The following is a 19491-nucleotide window of genomic DNA, read 5'->3' as shown; positions in this document are numbered from 1 at the left end:
ATTTCTCCCACTCCACTTCTTATATCCCAGCCCACACTCTGGCCAACCCCGGCCAGGATCCCTGTTGGTTTCATCCATGCACTGCAGTGGTTTTAAGCATGATAGCATCCATGTGCCATTAATGGCATCGTTTTCCAATCTAGACTTGTGCCCTGAGTTCCAAACCATTAACCCCTTTCCCCTCAGCCTCTATGCGTGGACAGTGCGCTAACTAGCTCCTAGCATCTTCTCATAGCACCTAGGCCTGAGTGTCCACAAGCACACACACACATGCATAAGCACACATGATGGCCATACCTGTTCATGCACACGTGCACAGTCGTACATGCACACATTCACACGTCTGGTCTCCAGTCAGCTCCAGGTGCAGCCAGCCTTCAGGTGTTCACTTCAGAACCTGGGACTCCATCTTGAGACATCTGTCTCCCCGCCCTACCCAGAAAGCTGTCTGTCTTTCAGGTGTCTGTGCTCGGGGTACAGCGCTTTCCTCTGGGGTCTCTCAGTTACATATGAGTTTGCATATGAGTTATTCAGGTTTAATCCCAATAATACAAGACATAGAATTGGGGCATATGACGGATTCCTAATAGTGAAAAAAATAGGGCCGAAACTTTCCTGGTTCAAGTGTGGGCCTACTTGATCCATCGGCAAAAAATAGAAATCCCTGTGGTCACGTGCTCGGCTTGGGGAGAGGGTCTCAGATCTTGCACCCACCCCGGGAAACACCTGAAGCCCTCTCCTTCGCATTCAGACTTTGAGGTGGACTGTGGGCCAAGCGCTGTGACCTTGAGAAGGGTGCCTGACCTCCCATCTTGCTCCTCCAGTCTCCACTCACATTCTTCTCCCGTGTTGCCTGCTGACTGCCCACCCCGAGGCGCTGATCCTGCTGGTTGGGGAAGGAAAGAGCGGTCCCAGGTTGTGGAGGTGAGGGCAAGGCTGGGCTCTGCTGGCTGCTGCTACTGCTGCGGCTCCCGGCCCTGGGGGCGGGACGACTCACTCTTGTCAGAAGGATTCTGTTCCTCCTCCTCCTCTTCCTCCTCGTCCAGCTGCTGATCTTGGGCTTGGTCCCGGGCCCGCCTCCTCTCCAGCATTTCCTCATAGAAGATCTGGCAGCTGAAGCCCTCGCGGATGCCGAACTGAGCGTGCGCCAGCAGCTCCTCCAGCGAGGGGAAGACGCGGCAGCAGGCCACGCAGCGCAGGCCATAGTTGGTGGTGACCAGCCAGTCGGGGGGCCGCAGCTCCTGCAGGCAGCACTCCAGCGACTGCAGCTGCTCCTCGTCGTCTTCGTCGCCATCGGCCGGATCCGGGCCGCGGCTGTCCTGGCAGGCCTCCAGGTCCCAGTGCAGGTCCGTGTTGGACGCCATCTCGAAGGACGACCCTTTCCTCCTCTGCCTCTTGATGAACTCGGCCTCGTGGATGCGGGGCTTCCTGTTGACCGGCTGGAAGCCTTCCTCTGTCTCCCAGGCCACGGCCACTCCTCGCACGGTCTGCACGTGCGTGTAGAGGGCGCACACGCTCTGGGGCGGGGCGTCCTCATCTCCACACAGGCAGGAACAACAGGACTGGTACTGCGAGTAGGAGTGGTACTCCGAGGAGGACTGTGAGGACGACGGAGAGCTGCTCCAGCCCAGCAGCCTGCGGGGCCTGGCCAAGAAGCAGGTGTCCTCATTGAGGGGGATGACAGGCGCCAGCCGCGGGGAGCGTTTGTCCTTCTTCAGGATCTCTGAGAAACACAAGGACAAGTATGTTAGCAACCCCCAACGGTTCATGTCTACAGCTTCTCTTCAGAAGCTTCAGGCTCCAGGACTGCTGGCTCCCGGGAACACAGAGCAGGTGCCCTCGTAATCCCCCTGCTTCTGTTTCCCCTAAAGTGGGGATGAGGAGGAAGTCCACCTCCTAGGGTGATGCTGAGGAGGGACCAGTTCACCAAGGCTTGGATAAACCCCAACGTTGGCGGCACACCCACGGGATGCCATGCTGTCAATGAATTAACTGCTGATGTGCAGCAAGATTGATGAGTCCCCAATGCATTGTACCACATTTAGAAGGCCAAGTGGGATAAGCCAACATTTCAAAGGACTTCTAGAAAAGGTGATGCTACAGGGACAAAATGGAGCAGGTGGCCAGGAGGCAGGGACGATGGGGTGGCGGTGGGACAGGGAGGGGGCCCAAGGGAACTTTAGGGGTCATATCCTAAACCTTGCTTATGGGGGAGGTCACCTAAAGCTTCACACACAGGACTCTCCAACTGGGAGATATCTTCTAAAAAAGTCATTACTTATATGACCGTTTGAAAGCAAGAGGAACAGCAGTTAAACGAAAGCCTCTTTCAAAAATATATTTTTAGAAATATATTGATTATTTATTAGATAAGGAGAAACAGAGAGAAATCTTCCATCTGCCGGTTCACTTCCCAAATGGCTATAATGGCCAGAGTTGAGCCAATCCAAAGCTGGAAGCCAGGAGCTCCTTCTAGGTCTCCCCAATGGGTGACAGGGCACTTGAGCCATCTTCTGCAGCTTTCCCAAATTCCTTAACAGGGAGCTGACTCGGAAGTGGAGCAGCCAAGACTTGAACTGGCACCCGCCTGAACTTGAAATGAGGTTGTGGCTCTGTAGATGGAGACTCAACCCGCTATGCCACAATGACAGCTCCAACCCATCCCCCATAAATCAATTTTTATACTGCTGCCTTAATACCAGGATGGACACATGGATTCTACTGAGTTTTGGTAGACGCTGAAATAAACACAGTGATAACCATTTAGCGAGCCCATCTGCTCATCTCCTGGAGACATCTCACAGGTCCTCCCCAGTCTGGGTCACGCCCCTCCTCCCAGAAGTACCAACGGCCTCCCTCCACACCCATGCTTCAGCAGCATAGAGGAACCACCAGGTCCGCTCCTCCCCATCCCCTCCCTCCCAGCAAGCACACCTGGCTGTCCTAAACCCTCTGTTTCGTTGGCCCCACCTGACCAACACACTTCCCCACTCTCCTCCGTGGACTCAGGCGTGGGCAGGCTGAGCGTGGCTCCATCCGTCGGTGACTGATCTCCCCTGAGGTCCGAAAAGTGACGTTGCATGACTTGAGAGCAGAGCCTGGGGTCTGCTTGCTGCAGCTGTTGGCTGAGCCGTTGGCTTGAGCTGTGCTGACTCCTTCAGAGGACCTCAGCCCATGTGGCTGGCCGCTGGGCTCTTGTGGGGGCAGTCACCAGGATGCTGGCTGTGTTTTGTGACCTCATCAATGACACTGTGACCCACAGCAGGCACAAAGACCTGGCCTGGGTGGCTGGAGACACTCCCCCTTCCCTTGTATGATGTCATTTTCCCTTGCAACCTGTCTGTCTTGTGCATTCTTGGGGGACGCCACACATATACACCCAGCCCAGACACAGACTGTAAACAGATATACACACGTGACAATACAAGCACACAAACACACACAGGGAAACAGGTACATGCACGATCACTCAGATGCGAGCTCGCTGGGTCATGCATGAACATGCTTGGTAGCATAAACATATGTGCATGTTTACACACAGCCACATACATCAACACAGGAGACTCGCATTCACTTAACCATCCACACATCTGTGTGTGCGCAAACTCAACGCCAGCTCCACAGACCCACGGGTGCACTCACAGCCATCACATGCCGTCAGCCTGAGCCTGCTTCCCTTCCACCCCCACAAACATTTCCAAGTCCCCACTCCAGCCTCGTCGCACCAGCTGTTTGGTCCTGTACGTCCCATCCTCCCCTCCACATACACCTCTGCTCTGGCCTGGAGCAGTGTCGAACCCATCAATGAGCACCCAGAAAATAAATGCCAATGAAACAGGTGCGTGGTGCTCCCTGGGACTTGGGTTCAAGTCCCAGCTCCAATCCCAGTGCCAGTTCCCTGCTGATGAGCACATTGGGAGGCACCAGCTGGTGCCTTAGCTACTTAGATTCTGCCATGCACTTGGGAGACCCAGACAGAGTTCCAAGGCTCCTGGTATCAGCCTGGATCCACCCTGGCTGTTGCAGGCACATGGGGGAAGCTGTCTATTGGTCTATATCTCTCTATCAAAATGCAAATACATGGAAACAAAAATAACTGTTGAAGCAGTACAGAAACAATGAACATGCATGCATTGAGCTCACAAGGGAGTCGCCTCTCATGCCAAGCTGCCTGTCTACACCTCAGGTCTCTGCCGCTCCCAGGGGGGCTGTTTTTCTCACCAGAACGCTAAATCTCCTCTCCTCCACCTGCACAAGCCACTCACTCCCCAGCCAGTTCAGCCGGGTGCACCTGCCGCCTGCCATCTGCTTCTGCCCCAGAACGTCGCGGCTGGTGGCACACACAGCGATCATTCCACTTCCGGTCCAGCTTTCTGCTAGTGCACCTGGGAAGGCAGCAGAGGATGACCCAAAGTGTTTGGGCCTCCCATAGATGTGTGACAGACAAGCATGGGACCCCTGGCTTCTGACTTCAGCCTCCTAGCTGTTGGAGCCATTTGGAGTGTAACAGCCGATACAAGATGCTCTCTCTCTCTCTTCCTGTCTCTCTCTGCTCCCCACCTACTTCCTTTCTCTTTCCCTCCTGATTTTCTGCCTTTCATATAAATAAATAAATAAATAATTTTAAGAAGGTAACAATACAGAGAATAATCATGAACAATAGCAGGCAGTTCAGAAACAGATGACTTTGGGCCCGCTGCAATGGCCTAATGGCTAAAGTCCTCACCTCGTATGCACCGGGAACGCATGTGGGTGCCAGTTTGTGTCCTGGATGCTCCATTTCCCATACAGCTCCCCACTGTGGCCTGGGAAAACAGTCAAGGACGGCCCAAGGCCTTGGGACGATGTACCTGTGTGGGAGACCCAGAGGAGGATCCTGGCTCCTGGCTCCTGGCTTCAGATCAGCTCAGCTCAGCTCCAGCCATGTGGTTACTTGGGAAGTGAGCCGGCACACGGAAGATCTTTCTCTCCATCTCTCCTTCTCTCTGTAAGTCTGTCTTTCCAACAAAAGTAAAATGACTTTAAAAAAAAGCTTCAAAGAATGAGAAAACGTTTAAAAAAAAAAAAAAAGAAAGAAAAAGAAGTAGATGAACTTGTGTTTTAGAATTCTTAAAGGAGCCAGAACAATAGAGAGCAGGGGAGATGAGACTCGGTTAGCAGGCAACACGGAAGCATTTTATCCACTGTTATAAAAAAAAGTCAACATTGGCCCATTCATCCGAAACATCCATGAATATCTTCACAAAAGAGGTTATGTTCCAATTCAAAGGGCATCAGAAGGAAAATAGCATTGAGAGTTGTAGCGTGGCTTTCCTTGACTTCAACAAGTCTTCACAAGCATGGAGGGTCTTGATCCTTTTCTTCCCTCTGTCTTCCGAAAGAAAAGCTCACTGTATCCGATTCTGCTTCTCTGCTTCCTCGTGAAACTGAACGTGAACATGAGTAAAGGAAATGAGGAGGGAAGCTCTGGGAGAAGCCGGCTGACACACATTTTGAAAAGATGTTCTTTCAGTTGGACTGCGATCAGGGAAAACTACAACCAAAAACCCTCAGCAGAGAGCTCATGGCTGGCCACCTAGACGCTAGACAAGAGTTAAAAGGGGGCCCAGCGCGATAGTGTAATGGTTAAAGTCCTCGCCTTGAACGCGCTGGGATCCCATATGGGCGCCCCACTTCCCATCCAGCTCCCTGCTGGTGGCTTGAGAAAGCAATCAAGGACGGCCCGAAGCCTTGGGATACTGCACCCACATGGGAGACCCGGAAAGAAGTTCCTGGCTCCTGGCTTCAAACTGGAGCAGCACCAGCCATTGCGGCCACTTGGGGAGTGAATCAGTGGATGGAAGATCTTCCTCTCTGTCTCTCCTCTCTGTACATCTGCCTTTCCAATAAAAATAAATAAAATCTTTTTTAAAAAAGAGTTAAAAGGATTTAACGCCAAGTGTTGATGAAGAATAGAATAATCTGTTTTCTTTTTCATCCAAGAGACAGATAAACAAAAAAAAATTTTTTTTTAATCTATTGGTTCACTCCTCAAACAACCAGCCAGGGCTGGGTCCAGCTGAAGCCCGGAACCACAAACTCAGTCCAGGTATTGCAGGTGAATGGCAGGAAATTAACAGCTTGAGCCATCACCAGGTGAATGGCTAACACTGTCACGGTCACTCCTCTAGCCCCCTCTATAGACCTTATAGCTTCAGTCCCCCAAGGTCCACCCTGGTCCAGAAATACTAAATTGAAAATTCCAGAAATAGACAATCCATCCACTGATGTATTTATTTCATCTGCAGCTTAATTCCTCATCTATCTGTAACGGACAGGGTTGGGACAGCCACCAGGGCCTCAACCCAAGTTTCCCAACTGCCTGAGCCATCACCCACTGCCTCCCAGGCTGTGCCTGAGCAGGGAGCTGGAGTCAGGAATCTGGAACACTCCAACCCGGAGCAGTCATCCCAAACAGCATCCTACTTCCTGGGTCAAACACCCAGCCGAACACCTATGTTTCAAATGGCTCACTGTCAGGAGCGGTTTGCTGGAATCTCAGGCCAGCTGGCTTCATGACCTCATCCCTTTGTCCTTTGTGCTCTTGCTTTATACACCACGCATCCAGGAGTCACTGGGCAGCTGTCTCAGTTCCCATATTGCCTGCTCCAGTAGCACAGGTCATGTGTTCAAGTCCCCCTCATTTTCCCTAAGAGTTGCCCCCAAGGTGTAGTTGTCATGCTGGCACTTTTACTACACTACATTGTTCTAATTCTTCTATTTTAAGATTGATTGCTAATCTCTGTTTTAAGGTTTATTTGCAAGACAGAGTTGTGAGAGAGTGAGGGAGAGCGAGAGATCTTCCGCCTTCTGGTTTACTCCTTAAATGGGTGCAGCAATCCAGGCTGGGCCACACCAAAGCCAGGAGCTTCATCCAGGTCTCCCATGTGGGTGCAGGGAACCAAGGACATGAGCCATCTTCTGCTGCCTTTCTAGGCATATTAGCAGGGAGCTAGATTGGAAGTGGACCAGCTGGGACTTGTACTGGTACCCTGAGGGATGCTGGAATTGCATGAAGTGACTTCATCCACTGTGCCACAACACCAGTCTTTCTTGTTCATCTCTTACTGTGCCTCTTCGCACATTTTTTAATTACTATAGCAAAAATACCAGAGGCAAGATAGCCTGATAAAGAAAAGGCTTATTTAAGCTCATGGCTTTGAAGGCTGAAAGTCTGGGACTGCACTTCAGGTTGGCCTCTGCTGAGGGACACTTAGTGGCAGTTCTTGTTGGGACATGAAATCTGTGATGCAAAACAGGAAGTTAGGGGGGCCAGCACGGTGGAATAGCAAGCTAATCCTCAGCCTATAGCACCAGCATGCCATAAAGACACCGGTTCCTATCCCGGCTGTTTCACTTCCCATCCAGCTTCCTGCTTATGGCCTGGGAAAACAGCCGAGGATGGCTCAAGACCTTGGCCCTCTGCACCAATGCAGGAGACCCGCAAGAAGTTCCTGGCTCCTAGCTTTGTACCAGCTCCAGCCACTGTGGCCACTTGGGGAGTGAACCAGCAGACAGAAGACGCCTCTCTCTGACCCCCGCCCCCCCCCCCCCCCCCCCCGTCTCTGTGAAATCGGCCATACAGATAAGAATAAATAAATCCTAAAAGACCTGGACGTCAGAGAGGTGAGTGGGATCTCACAAGCCCCACCCCCCTTGAGTGAGCCCCACCCCTTAAAGGCACAAGCACTCACATGTAAGCCGCAGCAGTGCCCTGGTTACAGATAAAACCTCACTGGGGGGTGTGTAAGCACCCAGAAAAAAAAAAACCACTGGATGGAGGGATAAACACTCCCTGTGACTTTGGGAATCCACGGAGCGTTGACTCCAGTCTTTCTCCGGTGTGTGTGTGGGGGGGGGTTCCAACTGCCAACACAGGGGGCTGAGAGCGCACCCTTCTCCCAGGACTCCTGGGGAGGCTGGCTCCCCGCCCTACCCTCCACCACCAGCATCCATGTCCCCATTTCTTCTATCAGGATATCCAGCGACAGCAACCCCGGAACCCTGCCTCCTGTGGAGAGATCGCTTCAGCATCTAGATCGGGCTTAGCCTCATAGCCTCTGAGTAGACCACTCCCCCAAGTCCCTTGCCCTTAGGGAGGTTCAGAATTTCATGGGGGGGGCTTCTTTCTCAAGTAGGGGGACGGGGCTGCTTTGCAGGGAGGCCCAGACTCAGGTCCTAGACCCTGCCAATGCAGAGTGATTGGGCTCCAGGCTGATCTTCAGTGCAGACCACCCATGCAGGACTCCAGCCCAGCCTCCCTGCAGTTTTCCAGCTGGTTCCTCCAGCTTTGCCAGGAAGCTCCAAGTTTCCCGACTGGACCACAGCCAGCAGGGTGGCTGTGCGGAAACCCCAAAAGAGCTAGCACAGCACTTTCTCGCAGCTCTGAGTGCTGGCCAACCCACTGCACTGTACATGAGCTCTAAACCACCCCCTCCCTCTCATGTACTCCCTCCCCTGCCCCAGAGGGCTTGGCGGCTTTTCCTTCTGGAAACCTCTCTTCCCAGTGGCCTCTGTTTTGCTCAGCTGGGAAGGCTAGGGGGGAAACAGAGCAGCCACGGCCAGGAAGCTAAGTGGCCCGCTGTCTCAATGGATTCCCTTGGCTTCCTGTGCCACCGCTGGGGCCATGACCATCCACAGCCCAGGGTTGTGGGCACCCACCTGCCTAGCCCAGGAACCTGCTCCTACTCAGGTGCATCGGCTACTCTCGTGACATTAGTGTGGCTGAACCACTGCATAAAGGTTTTCAAAAGGGTTTTGCTCCTCCCTAGACACTGAATGTGGGTTTCCTTGAGCGACCCTACCGTTCCTCTAAGGAGGGCAACTCTAGCACCCAGTGTTGGAGTGCGGGCTGCTCCACTTCCGATCCAGCCCGCTGCCCATGGCCTGGAATAGCAGCGGAAGACAGCCCAAAGCCCTGGGCCCCAGCATCCACATGAGAGGTACAGAGGAGGAGTGGGAGAGAAACCAGTGGGGGCTCTTCCCACCGCAGATCAAGCCCCTGGAATCAAGGAAGATCCCCACCCTTGCGCTCAGCCTGCGGAGGAGGTGCCAGGAGTCATTAGGACTAAGAGGGCATTATCTTTTAAATAGAAGCTGCTGCTTCTATTTAAGAAGGGGTGATTCAGAAGATGCCATAAGGGGAGACGCAGCCGCAGAGGAACGAGTGGGAGGAGCCGCACCCTGCCCGGCCCACCGCAGGGAAGGGAGTAGGGCTTTGTTTGCCTTCAGCCCTATAATCACAGGCTTCAGTTTCCGCACGGTCTGCTTGGCGCTGTCTGGGGCTTTTGACCTCCGCCTCGAGGCGACCACACAAATAGCCCAGGCCTCCCAGCCCCTCAGGGAGCTGGGAGGGATGGGCCCTTGGGCATGTCAAGCCCCTGTCCGGACCTGCCTCTCTCCTGCTCTGCTCAGCTCTGGCTGGCTGCTTCCAACACAGCTTCCCCGGAAGGGTGATGTCAGGAGGAGGGGCAGCCAGCTGGACACCAAGCATGTGAGCCGGCTGTTCCCAGATCCCGGCTATTGGGCCCCTCCGTGTTCGTGTTCACTGTGGCTTGTGCAACTGGCCCCTTCCTTGGCAGCCTAGCCATGGGCTCCGACTTGGAGGACGATATCCTGGGACAGCCGGAGGCCACTTCTATTACCAAGTGAGCTGTGTTCGGGTCGCCCACAGCCTAAGCTTAGACATCCGGAGGGTGGGGGACGAGGGGAGGTGCTTGCGATTGAAAAATAGCACAGGCATCCACAAGTGACCCCTGTGCAGAACTGGGACCTTCTGTTCTTATCCCGACCATTGGATTGGCTATTGCAACAACTGGAGCAAGAGCTGGCTTCCGCCCAGCCCATCCTTCGGAGGGAGTGAAGATGCAGCTGCCTGACCTAGGGTCATGGGGTCCCCCAGGGAGCCAGCCTACAGTCCCTGCCTGAGCACATCCCAAGGACCTTGAGCAGATCCCACGCTCCCTAGCAAGGATGTAGCAGGGGCAGGGCTCAGTGTGTGAAATGGTTCATTCAGTCACCCCTATGGCTGCCAGCTGTGTTCCTTGCAGTGTAGCAGGACTGGCCAGACACAAGCCCTTAGCGCCCCATCTGTCCCCAAGTGCTAGACCCACCTGAAAGACCTGGCTTTCCCTTCATCCCTCCTGGAGGGATTTATGGGGGAGAAGGACTTCAGCAGGGTGGGGGGGGCAGAATTGGGCTCTCGACACCCACCAGTGCAACAGAGGATGGGCAAAGGTGGCCACAGCCGTGTGCCCACCCCCCCCACACACACCTGCACCCCACAGCACTGGACACCCTATGTGCTCCTCTAGCAAAAAGACCACCGGCCGGATCCTTGATAAACAAGGGAAGCCGAGTGAGCTTTTAATTCGGCTGGCTGCATGGTCCTAGCTGCATGGTTCTGGCTGCACAGTGGTGGTGTGAATTTTTCTTTCTGCCGACTTTGTAGAAACATTACAGCTCAGGCGGGTGCAGTAGTCTAGCAGCTGAAATCCTCGTCTTGCATGCACTGGAATCTCATAAGGGTGCCAGTTCGTATCCCGGCTGCTCCACTTCCCATCCAGTTCCCTGTTTGTGGCCTGGGAAAGCAGTGGAGGACGGCCCGAAGCCTTGGGACCCTGCACCTGCGTGGGAGACCCGGAAGAGGTTCCTGGTTCCCGGCTTCGGATCCAGCGCAGCACCAGCCGTTGCGGTCACCCGGGGAGTGAATCATCAGACGGAAGATCCTCCTCTCTGTATATCTGACTTTCTAGTAAAATAAGTAAATCTTAAAAAAAAAAAAAAAAAGAAAGAGTGAGCATGGGTGCAGGGCCCAATCTGTCAGCGGGGGGTGGGGTTCAGAGGGGAGGGTTATAATTTGGAGTCTTGGGGAAGGAAGAATGCCAAGAAAGTGGGGAAGTGGGTAGAGACCAGGTCAAACTGTCCTTGGGCATTCCAACTTAATAGGTCTTGCTTCTTGCGGACAAGTGATGTAGGGGTGGAGATGGGGATGAGGGAATATAGGCTGGACACGTCTTTTGAAGTTCAGTGCAAGCGTCCCTGGTAGAAGGTTCTGTACCTACTATCCCTAAGGCATAAGGCTAAACACAAACCCTAGCACCTTCTGTGTCAGGAGCTGTGGAAACCCCACTCCATCTGTCAGAAATTCTGCAAAGTCAGGGAGATGGAGTAGGACCAGACTGGAAGTATTGCCTATTAAGACAAGACCATGCACATTCGGCTATTACGTAAACTCCAAGCTACCATTTAACAAGGAGTCTCCGTAAACTTGAAGGTGATGCTGAAATGGACTATTATAACACTACATAGATCAGGTGATTTAGATGGCTCAAATTCATAGTTCAGGATGTAGTACAGGCAAATCCCACTGAACAGGCCAAAGACATACCTTTAAAAATATATATTATTAATTTGCCTTGGTGAACAGCAGGCACGAACAGCCCATATTTGAGCCACAGTGGAGACACCAAACTGAAATTTCATTCTGGACCAATTACAGGACACAAACATCATTGTTACAACCAGAAGTCCTATTGCTGGCTTCACCCCTCACCCTCCACAGCTGGTTACACTGATGGCCAGAAAGCACAGCGAAGATCCTTCGCAGGCAAGAGCAAGCAGCAGTGGGGCGGGGGGTCTCAGGACCCCCCAGAGACGAGGTTCTGGGCACAGGAACAGCAGGAGCTGGCTGCGTGGCCTGTAGGTGCCTCCATGGGCCTGACCACACAAGCCCAATACTGCACCTGCACAGCCCAACACTGGATGGGCTCTGAAGTGTAATGGGCAAACTTTCTGGATAAAATAGCTCTGAGTACCAAGGTATCCTCAACAGTTGCACAAAGTGGACATTCATGGAACTATTGCCCTGTGACCATGGACAATCATTTGTATTTCTAGTGGGTTCACAGCCAGCAGGTGCATCCTGCTGGCCTTAGCTTGGCCTGGCTGATGAGAACCACTTGTTAAATCTTTCAAGAACTTTGCAAAGCCAGTTGGTTAAGCATAGTTGTTATCGGAGTCAAAATCCTATAAACTTACAATTAAGGAAATTACATTAAACGCAAAAATAGTAGATACTCGAAAATTCTCCTCTCTCTAATGGTTATACTACATTTTACCCTCCACCCCAAGTGGCAACTTGAAAGAGGGATTAGCAGGGGTTTTTACATCACAGGACTCAGCAAAAGGCTGAAATCAGCTCCTTCCTCACCTAGCATGATGATAAATACTTCTTTGGAAGCAAGTGGGGAAACATTTGTCATGCCAATGGTTCTAGAAGGTTCCACACCAGCTCTGGGGGCAGGTCCCAGTAATCTGGAGCCCCAGACTCCAGTCAGGGAGCAGGATTGTGGTCACTGTCTGCACACAGCCGGGATGAGCAGCTGAAACTGCCCCCTGCGCACACAGGGTTAAACCTCACAGGCCAGGAGGAGGCTGCGTGGGAAAGATATGACATTTGTTTGCAAGAGAACATAAACAAGGACAAATGAAGACAGTGAGATGTGGCGGGCTCAGAGAGCGCCTGATCAAAGCCAGCTGGGGAATCGCGGGCTGCAGGGGCTGGCTTGGCCAGCGGGCTGGGGGATGGGGATGGCCCGCAGAAGGAAGTGTGGCAAGGATAGGAAGTTGGCCTGCGGGAGCTGGGGGCTTCACTGGAGACCTGAGTTAGGTTAGCTGCCCCAGCTGCGGGGAGGAGGGCTTGCCCTATGTGTCTTCTCCACTCCATAATTGTAGCACAGGAAAGAACTGGTGTTTATTTGCCAGTGAACACATGCCAAATGCTGAGCAGAGAGTTTTATTCCATCGTGGAATTCTCGTGATAGTCCTGGAGTAGGTCGGCGTGGGAAGGGGGCAGGAAGGGTTCTCCTGCTCTCCGCCAGCTCTACGTGATCCACAGTGTGCACGTCTGGAGCAACGGCTCAATTGGCTAATGCCTTGTAAGCATGATGGGCATTCTGTATGAGCCCTGGGTTATATCCAGGCTGCTTCGCTTCCCATCCAGCTTGCTGCATGGCCTGGGAAATGCAGTTAGAGGATGGCCCAAACCCTTGTGGGAGACCCAGAAGAAGCTCCTGGCTCCTGGCTTTGGGATCAGCTCAGCTCCAGCCATTGCAGCCACTTGGGGAGAGAACAAGCAGATGAAAGGGCTTTCTGTCTCTCCTTCTCTCACTAAATTTGTCCTTCTAAGTAAATAAATAAATAAATAAATCTTAAAAAAAAGGAAAAAGAAAAAAAGATGCATAGTGAGGACTCCTGTCAAGAGAACATCTTTAAGTATCCTTTGTAGGGCAGGTTTGGCAGAGGCATATACTTTCAGCTTTTCTTTACTGTGGAAGAATTTTATTTCATTTTCAAAGACAAAGAAAAGCTTTACTGGGTATGATATTCTTTTTTGCTTTTAGAATCTGGAATATATTGCTCCATTCTCTTCTGGCATTCAGAGTTTCCTGTGAGAGATCTCCTCTGAGTTTAATTAGCATTCCTCTATATCTCAATTGATTTTTTTCTCATGTACACATTTAAGGATCTTTTCTTTATGTTCAGTTGAAGAGAGCTTGACCATTATGTATCATGGTGAAGATTGCTTTTGGTCAAGCCTGTTGGGAGTTCTGTGCCCCTCCTGGATGCTGTTTCCCAATTCTTTCTCCAGATTAAGGAAATTTTCCTTAATTATTTCATTAAATACATGTTAAAACCCTGCTTCTCTTTCTGTACCTTCTGGAACTCCCGTAACTCTTACATTTGGCCTTTTAATAGTGTTTCTTAATTCTTGAAAAAAAAATTTTTTTTAGCTTGACCCAGGTCTACTTCCAGCCTTTCTTTGTGGTAAGAAATATCTTCCAAATCTGAGATTCTTTCTTCTGCCTCACTCATGCTATGACTGAAATTTTCCACTGAATTTTTAATTTGCTCTATTGCATCCTTCATTTCCAATGATTTGGCTTGATTTTGTTTCAGTGTTGCTGTTTCCTGTGTGACAAACTTCTTAAATTCCTGGAACTCCTGTATGTGCCTCTCATTGTTGATCAGAAGCTTTATAATGAGTTTTCTGAATTCTGTATTCCGCATTTTCTCAATGTATTCCTCAGTGAACTCTGAGGTTGGCAAGGACTTTTGCTCCTTTGCAGGGGAGTCTTCAGTAATCTTCACTGTGCCTGTCTCTTCTTTTGCTCGTGGTCATTGTACTTCTGGTTAGCGGAGTCTTCTCCTTGGGGAAGCGTTCTAAGCTGTGTCACCCACAGGTGTACAATTCCATTTTACTTATTGTATTTGGTACCCGGTTCTTTGTTCGCAGTCACGTGTGCCACTCCCTCCGGCGAGTTTCAGATCTGGGCTCTCGTGTTAGATTTTTCACTGCAGTCTCCGTAGCCCCAGCTCCTGGCTCACCACTCTCCACCTCCTGTGATCCTGCGCTGAGGCTGCACTGTTATCTGTACAACCTTTCTCCCACTGTACTGTGTGTCTAGAAAAATCAGGCCTGCAGGTGTTGACATAATTGAAATGAACCAAGCATCCACAGGTAATGAGGATGGTAGCAGGTGCCCTGCCCTCCAACTGGGAATAGCCCTTCCTTCTCGGACATCAACCGCAGGGACTCCCAGGCTAAAGAAACTTGGCTAAGGCCTGACAGAGGAACAGGAGCAGCCAACGCAACCAGCTGTCCATTGGTTAGAGAAGCTAAGATGGGCTCTGTCTATCACACAGTGTGAAGGTGTGGGTTGGAGACCAAACAACATCCCGCTTTGCTGTGAGTCCCCTGGTGACAGGAATAAAACGCCCCAGGGGAACCCATCAGAGCTGGTCCTTGGACGAGGCTGCCATTGTTTTCAGCTCTGAGAGAGAGAACAGCAGCCGGAACCACAGTGCAAAGTCTCCTTTGCTTTTGGCCCAAGGAAACAAGAGGGCAGCTTGAACTTCCCCAGGGAGCTGGCCGTAGCTCTCAGAGCCTGTGCCGTCCGCAGAGTGGGCAGAGAGCCTCTCTCGCTTCAGTGAGGGTGAGAGCAGTGTGCGCTCTGCCCTTGTTGACCATGGGTGGGGGTGGGGGCACACACTCTCTTGTCGCCACAGCAGCTTCCTCGAGCTCCCGGGACAGTCACGTGCTGCTAATACAGCAGCCTGTTTGGCACACGTGGGAGGCAGCCCCTGGCTCAGCGCATGTGCGTGCAGTAGCAAAGGTTGGTGGACAATGGGCTTTGTAGGATAGCACAGATGTGTTATCCTTAATGTAAAAGAATTGTATCTTCTCCATTATATATATATTTTTAAGATTTATTTATTTTACTAGAAAGTCAGATATACAGAGAGGAGGAGAGACAGAGAGGAAGATCTTCCGTCTGATGATTCACTCCCCAAGTGAGCGCAACGGCCAGTATGCGCTGGATCCAAAGCCAGGAACCAGGAACCTCTTCCGGGTCTCCCATGCAGGTGCAGTGTCCCAAGGCTTTGGGCCATCCTCGACTGCTTTCCCAGGCCGCAAGCAGGGAGCTGGATGGGAAGTGGAGCTTCCGGGATTAGAACCGGTGGCCATATGGGATCCTGGCACGTTCAAGGCGAGGACTTTTAGCCACTAGGCCACGCTGCCGGGCCCTCTATTATATTTTTTAATTAAAGATAACTCAAAGAAAGAATGCCTGAGTGTACCAGTTTTTTGCTGCCAATTCACTCTTTTGTCCGACTTTCTACCTTTGTCTAGCACATTGGTAGGGCTTATATACTACGTAGTTGCCATGCAATTGTTGCTATTTTAAAATGTATGCGAGTAACGTTAGACATATTCTCATGTAATCATTGTGTGTAACTCTTGTCCATTTTCTGTCTGAGTGTGATTTTAGTTTTTGTTTATTGAGCTCTTCATTTAGTGGAGCCATTAAGCCTTTGGGTGGATTTAAGATCCGCTATCTTAAAACAAATAGGTAAAATATTATGTTAAAAAAAACACATATCTTCAGGAGAAGGATATCAGACAGATTCCATGCCAATGTCAGTCCTCAAAATCCCTGACCGGGGCTCTTCAAAACTGCCAAGGCGATCGAGCCACAAGGAAAGTTCGAGAAGCCATCACAGCCAAGGGCACTGTAAGGAGACATGACAGCTATGTGTCTGGTGATCTCCCGGCAGGGTCATGAATCAAAAAGAAGGACCTCAGGGAAGCATCAAGAAAACTCAAATAATGCATGGACTTTAGTCACTTTGGATGTGTCAATACTGGCTCATGCACCGTGAGCACTGTACCACCCAGTATAAGGTGTTTATAATAAGACTGCACCATCTCCCAACTTTTAGGCAAATCTAAAACTTCGAGAATGAAAGCCTAATTTTAAACTATACAAAGAAATTGACTTCTGAGAATAAGAATCTCTGAACTTTGGTATGGGGTCAAGGTTGACTCTAACCGAGTAAAAATATTAACTTACACCCCCCGAGTGTCGACAGCACGTCAGTGTGCCAAGTGCTCTGTTCGCAGGACTCCACAGAGCTCCCATGCTGATCTGATGCTGTAGATGTGACTACCAAGCCACTGTGCAACTGAGGCCAGCAAGCCTGGTTCAATATCTTGTCCGAGCAGCTGTAGGCCAAGGGATCCACATCGTCTACCACAGCTCTGAGGACCATCAGGTACCCCAAGACAGGGAATGTGGTGACTACTATCACTTCAAGCCTGCAATGATGACAGATGACCTCATGGGAAGGATCTGTGAGCAGTCTGTGCCCTGAACAGTCTGTCCCGTTTTTGCTTTTTGTCCCTGACCCCTAGCCCTCTGCCTCCAGCTCCCCTCCCAGTTCTGTCTGCCCACCCCAGCCACAGATCTTGTAGGCCACAGATCTTGTACCTGGTCTAGAGCCATCTTGCCAACTTGCGTCTTCCCCCCCTCTCCCCCGCCAATATGCAGCCTGGAACTGGGACTGAGGGCTCAAGGTCCTGGGGTGGCTCTCCTAGGCATGCCATCCCTGCCTCCCCTAGAGTCAGTGTAGGGGGGAGGCCCTCCCCTAGGAAAGCACTCCTCCCTTGCTTGTTGGAATCAGCACCTCCTAAATCGGGCTGGATATCCCTCCCGCTCTCCACCCAGACCTGATCCTCAGGGAATCCTGGGTGGCCTCCACAGGGCCCATTGAATCCAATGCTCCGGCCTGGCCGTCATCCACCAGGCTGTGCTTTGTTTCAAAATCGCACCTGCTGTGCTTGAACCTTTGTCCACTTCCCCACTCTTGCCAGACTCTGAGGATAAGAAAGAACAGCCTTCATGAACTCCTTCCATCTCTGTATATTTCTTGGAATTGTACAGTGGATGTCTTTGCAGCACACTTATAGGAATGTATACTCACACACGGACATTTATTTCATTTTTATGCAGAGAAGCTAGCGTTTCCATTTTTGTTGATTGGTTTTAAGAGACAGCCAGAGATATTTTCTGTCGACTGGTTCACTCCTCCAAATATGTGTAACGGCCAGGGTTGGGCCAGGCTGGCAGCCAGGAGCTGGACACGCAATATGAGCCTTCCAGTTGGGTAGCAGGAACCCAACAACTTGAGTCACCGTTTGTTGCTTTTTTTGGGTCTGCATCAGCAGAAACCGGTATCAAAGCCAGCAACTCCAATAAGGGATACCAGCATCTCACCGGGTATCTTTTTTTTATTATTATTAAATTTATTCATTAATTACATTGTGTTGTAATTTCACAGGAACTGGGATTGTCCCCCCACTTCCCCACACCCTCCCCCCATGACTCACCGGGTATCTTAAGCACCAGGCCAAATGCCTGTCCTTGGGTTTTATGTACAGGCCTTAAGATTCAACGTAAGCATATTTGTACCTTATAGGTATGAACACGGATATCCCTATAGGTGATTTTTACTGTACTGACTTGGTCAAATAACCTTTTCCCATCTCCCCTGCTGACCCTCCAGTTCATCCTGGAGGAGGCCCCAAAACATAAGGACAGTTAGACCCTGGCTCACTGCTGCCATCTAGAGCCCGCTTGCTCCACTGAGGGCTGGCTCCCCTGCCTGGTCTGTCACAGGCATTGGTCTTCTTCCCCTTAGCCATGCAGTTTTGTATTCTTGGAATTGCATTGGCTTTGGGGGATCCCAAGGTCTACTGGGCTGGATAGGCAGGTTTTATACCAGCCCCTGGCCTCTGCTAGCACTCTCCCAGACCACATATGGATGCAACCACTTTGCAACAACCTCCATTCAAGACTTTGTAGCTGCATCATCAGACCAGCGACTTGCTATGTGCTTATTTGCAGAGTTTGCGCTTTGGAACCACCTTCCCCTGAAGCTGATCTCTTGGGAGGGATTATCAACAGGGGCTTCACAGTTTCCAGAAGGAAGTCACTGAGTTTATGTCTGGGGTGAAAGCCAAGGAGACCTCACTGCCAAGGACCCCCATGGGTGACGTAAGTCTTCAGAACTGGAGAAGGTGCTGGCCTGCAGAGGATTTCTCTCCTCTTTGCACAGAGCACCTTGTGTGGGGCTCCGCCCAGAAGCCACATGTGCAGAGGGGATTGGGTCAGGGAGAGGAGCCCCTGGTTCCGCGGTGTGTGAGAACCTGCTGCAGGACAGCAATGCCAGGAGCTCTCACCTTCGGTGCCCAAGTGTGTCTGCCGCTCACACATCAGATGTCTTAATTAAAACGCTGCTAAAAGAAGCAAATCAATTAACAAATTCCTTATAAGAACGTTTATTTCGTCGTAGGTGGGGAAAATTGCTTCTGAGCATCATGTTTCCGCCATTGGTTACCGTTAACAAAGGCTGCTAATGAACACTGCTGTTATCAAGTCAGATAAAGGACACCAAGGGAAATCCAGAGGCGTTAGGAGAATGCAACACATTGTTTTGAAACACAGCTCGGCTTTCAGCACACACCAGGAGGAAGAACCCGTTCACAGCTGCACCTGACATCTGCGTGCTTGGTAGTGTACCCCCGCCCCAAAACTGCAGGCCCCACAACAGAAGGCAGAGCAGTGTTTTGGGAGGCTGGATCACAGGACCTTAGATGGGCAGCAATTCATAGAATGGCGTGAGCTTGCAAGCCCCTTGCCTATCATGTCTTGCCTGTGTTAAGCGCACACCCATTGTGATAATGACCACAACGGGATTGTGTCAAGATAACAGCGAGTGCTTGCATTCCCACAGCTCTCTACAAGACCTTGTAGCTGCTCTCTCCTTTCCCCCTAGAAGACTGCAGAGATGCAGACCTGACCTGTGGCTCTCCCAGGCTCCTCCTCTTGCTGCCTTCTCCATGGTCCTCTCTTTAAGAAAGTCAGCTGTTGTTGACGGCACTGGGAACTGGCCTCTGTATCTGCCCTTGATGTTGGATTCTCCCAGCAGCTCTGAAGGGGAGGCAAAGTTCTAGAAAATGCTGCGTGATTGCTGATAGAATGTGATGCCAAGCCAATCAGGTGGATGGTTTCTTTTATTTCATTCTTTTTGAGAGAGAGAGAGAAAGAA

The 19491-nt window shown here is 51.2% G+C and overlaps 1 protein-coding gene across 2 annotated transcripts; it reads right to left on the bottom strand.

Annotated features, from left to right (window-relative positions):
• Positions 1 to 522: 522 nt before the first annotated feature.
• Positions 523 to 3221, bottom strand: FAM170B (family with sequence similarity 170 member B). 2 transcript variants are annotated; one of them, XM_058671909.1, is made up of 2 exons: positions 2935 to 3221; positions 523 to 1723 (listed from the first exon to the last, which is right to left on the bottom strand). In XM_058671909.1, exons 1-2 carry the CDS (start codon positions 3080 to 3082, stop codon positions 957 to 959), a joined length of 915 nt encoding a protein of 304 aa, XP_058527892.1. In that variant the 5' UTR covers positions 3083 to 3221; the 3' UTR covers positions 523 to 956. The 2 variants fall into 2 exon arrangements, with proteins under 2 accessions (XP_058527892.1, XP_004583593.2); XM_004583536.2 differs by having other exon boundaries at positions 2971 to 3220.
• Positions 3222 to 19491: the final 16270 nt, after the last annotated feature.

This window comes from Ochotona princeps, chromosome 13, assembly GCF_030435755.1.
Source record: "Ochotona princeps isolate mOchPri1 chromosome 13, mOchPri1.hap1, whole genome shotgun sequence".
Classification (NCBI taxonomy): domain Eukaryota; kingdom Metazoa; phylum Chordata; class Mammalia; order Lagomorpha; family Ochotonidae; genus Ochotona; species Ochotona princeps.
This window is presented reverse-complemented; position numbering and strand designations above follow the sequence as displayed.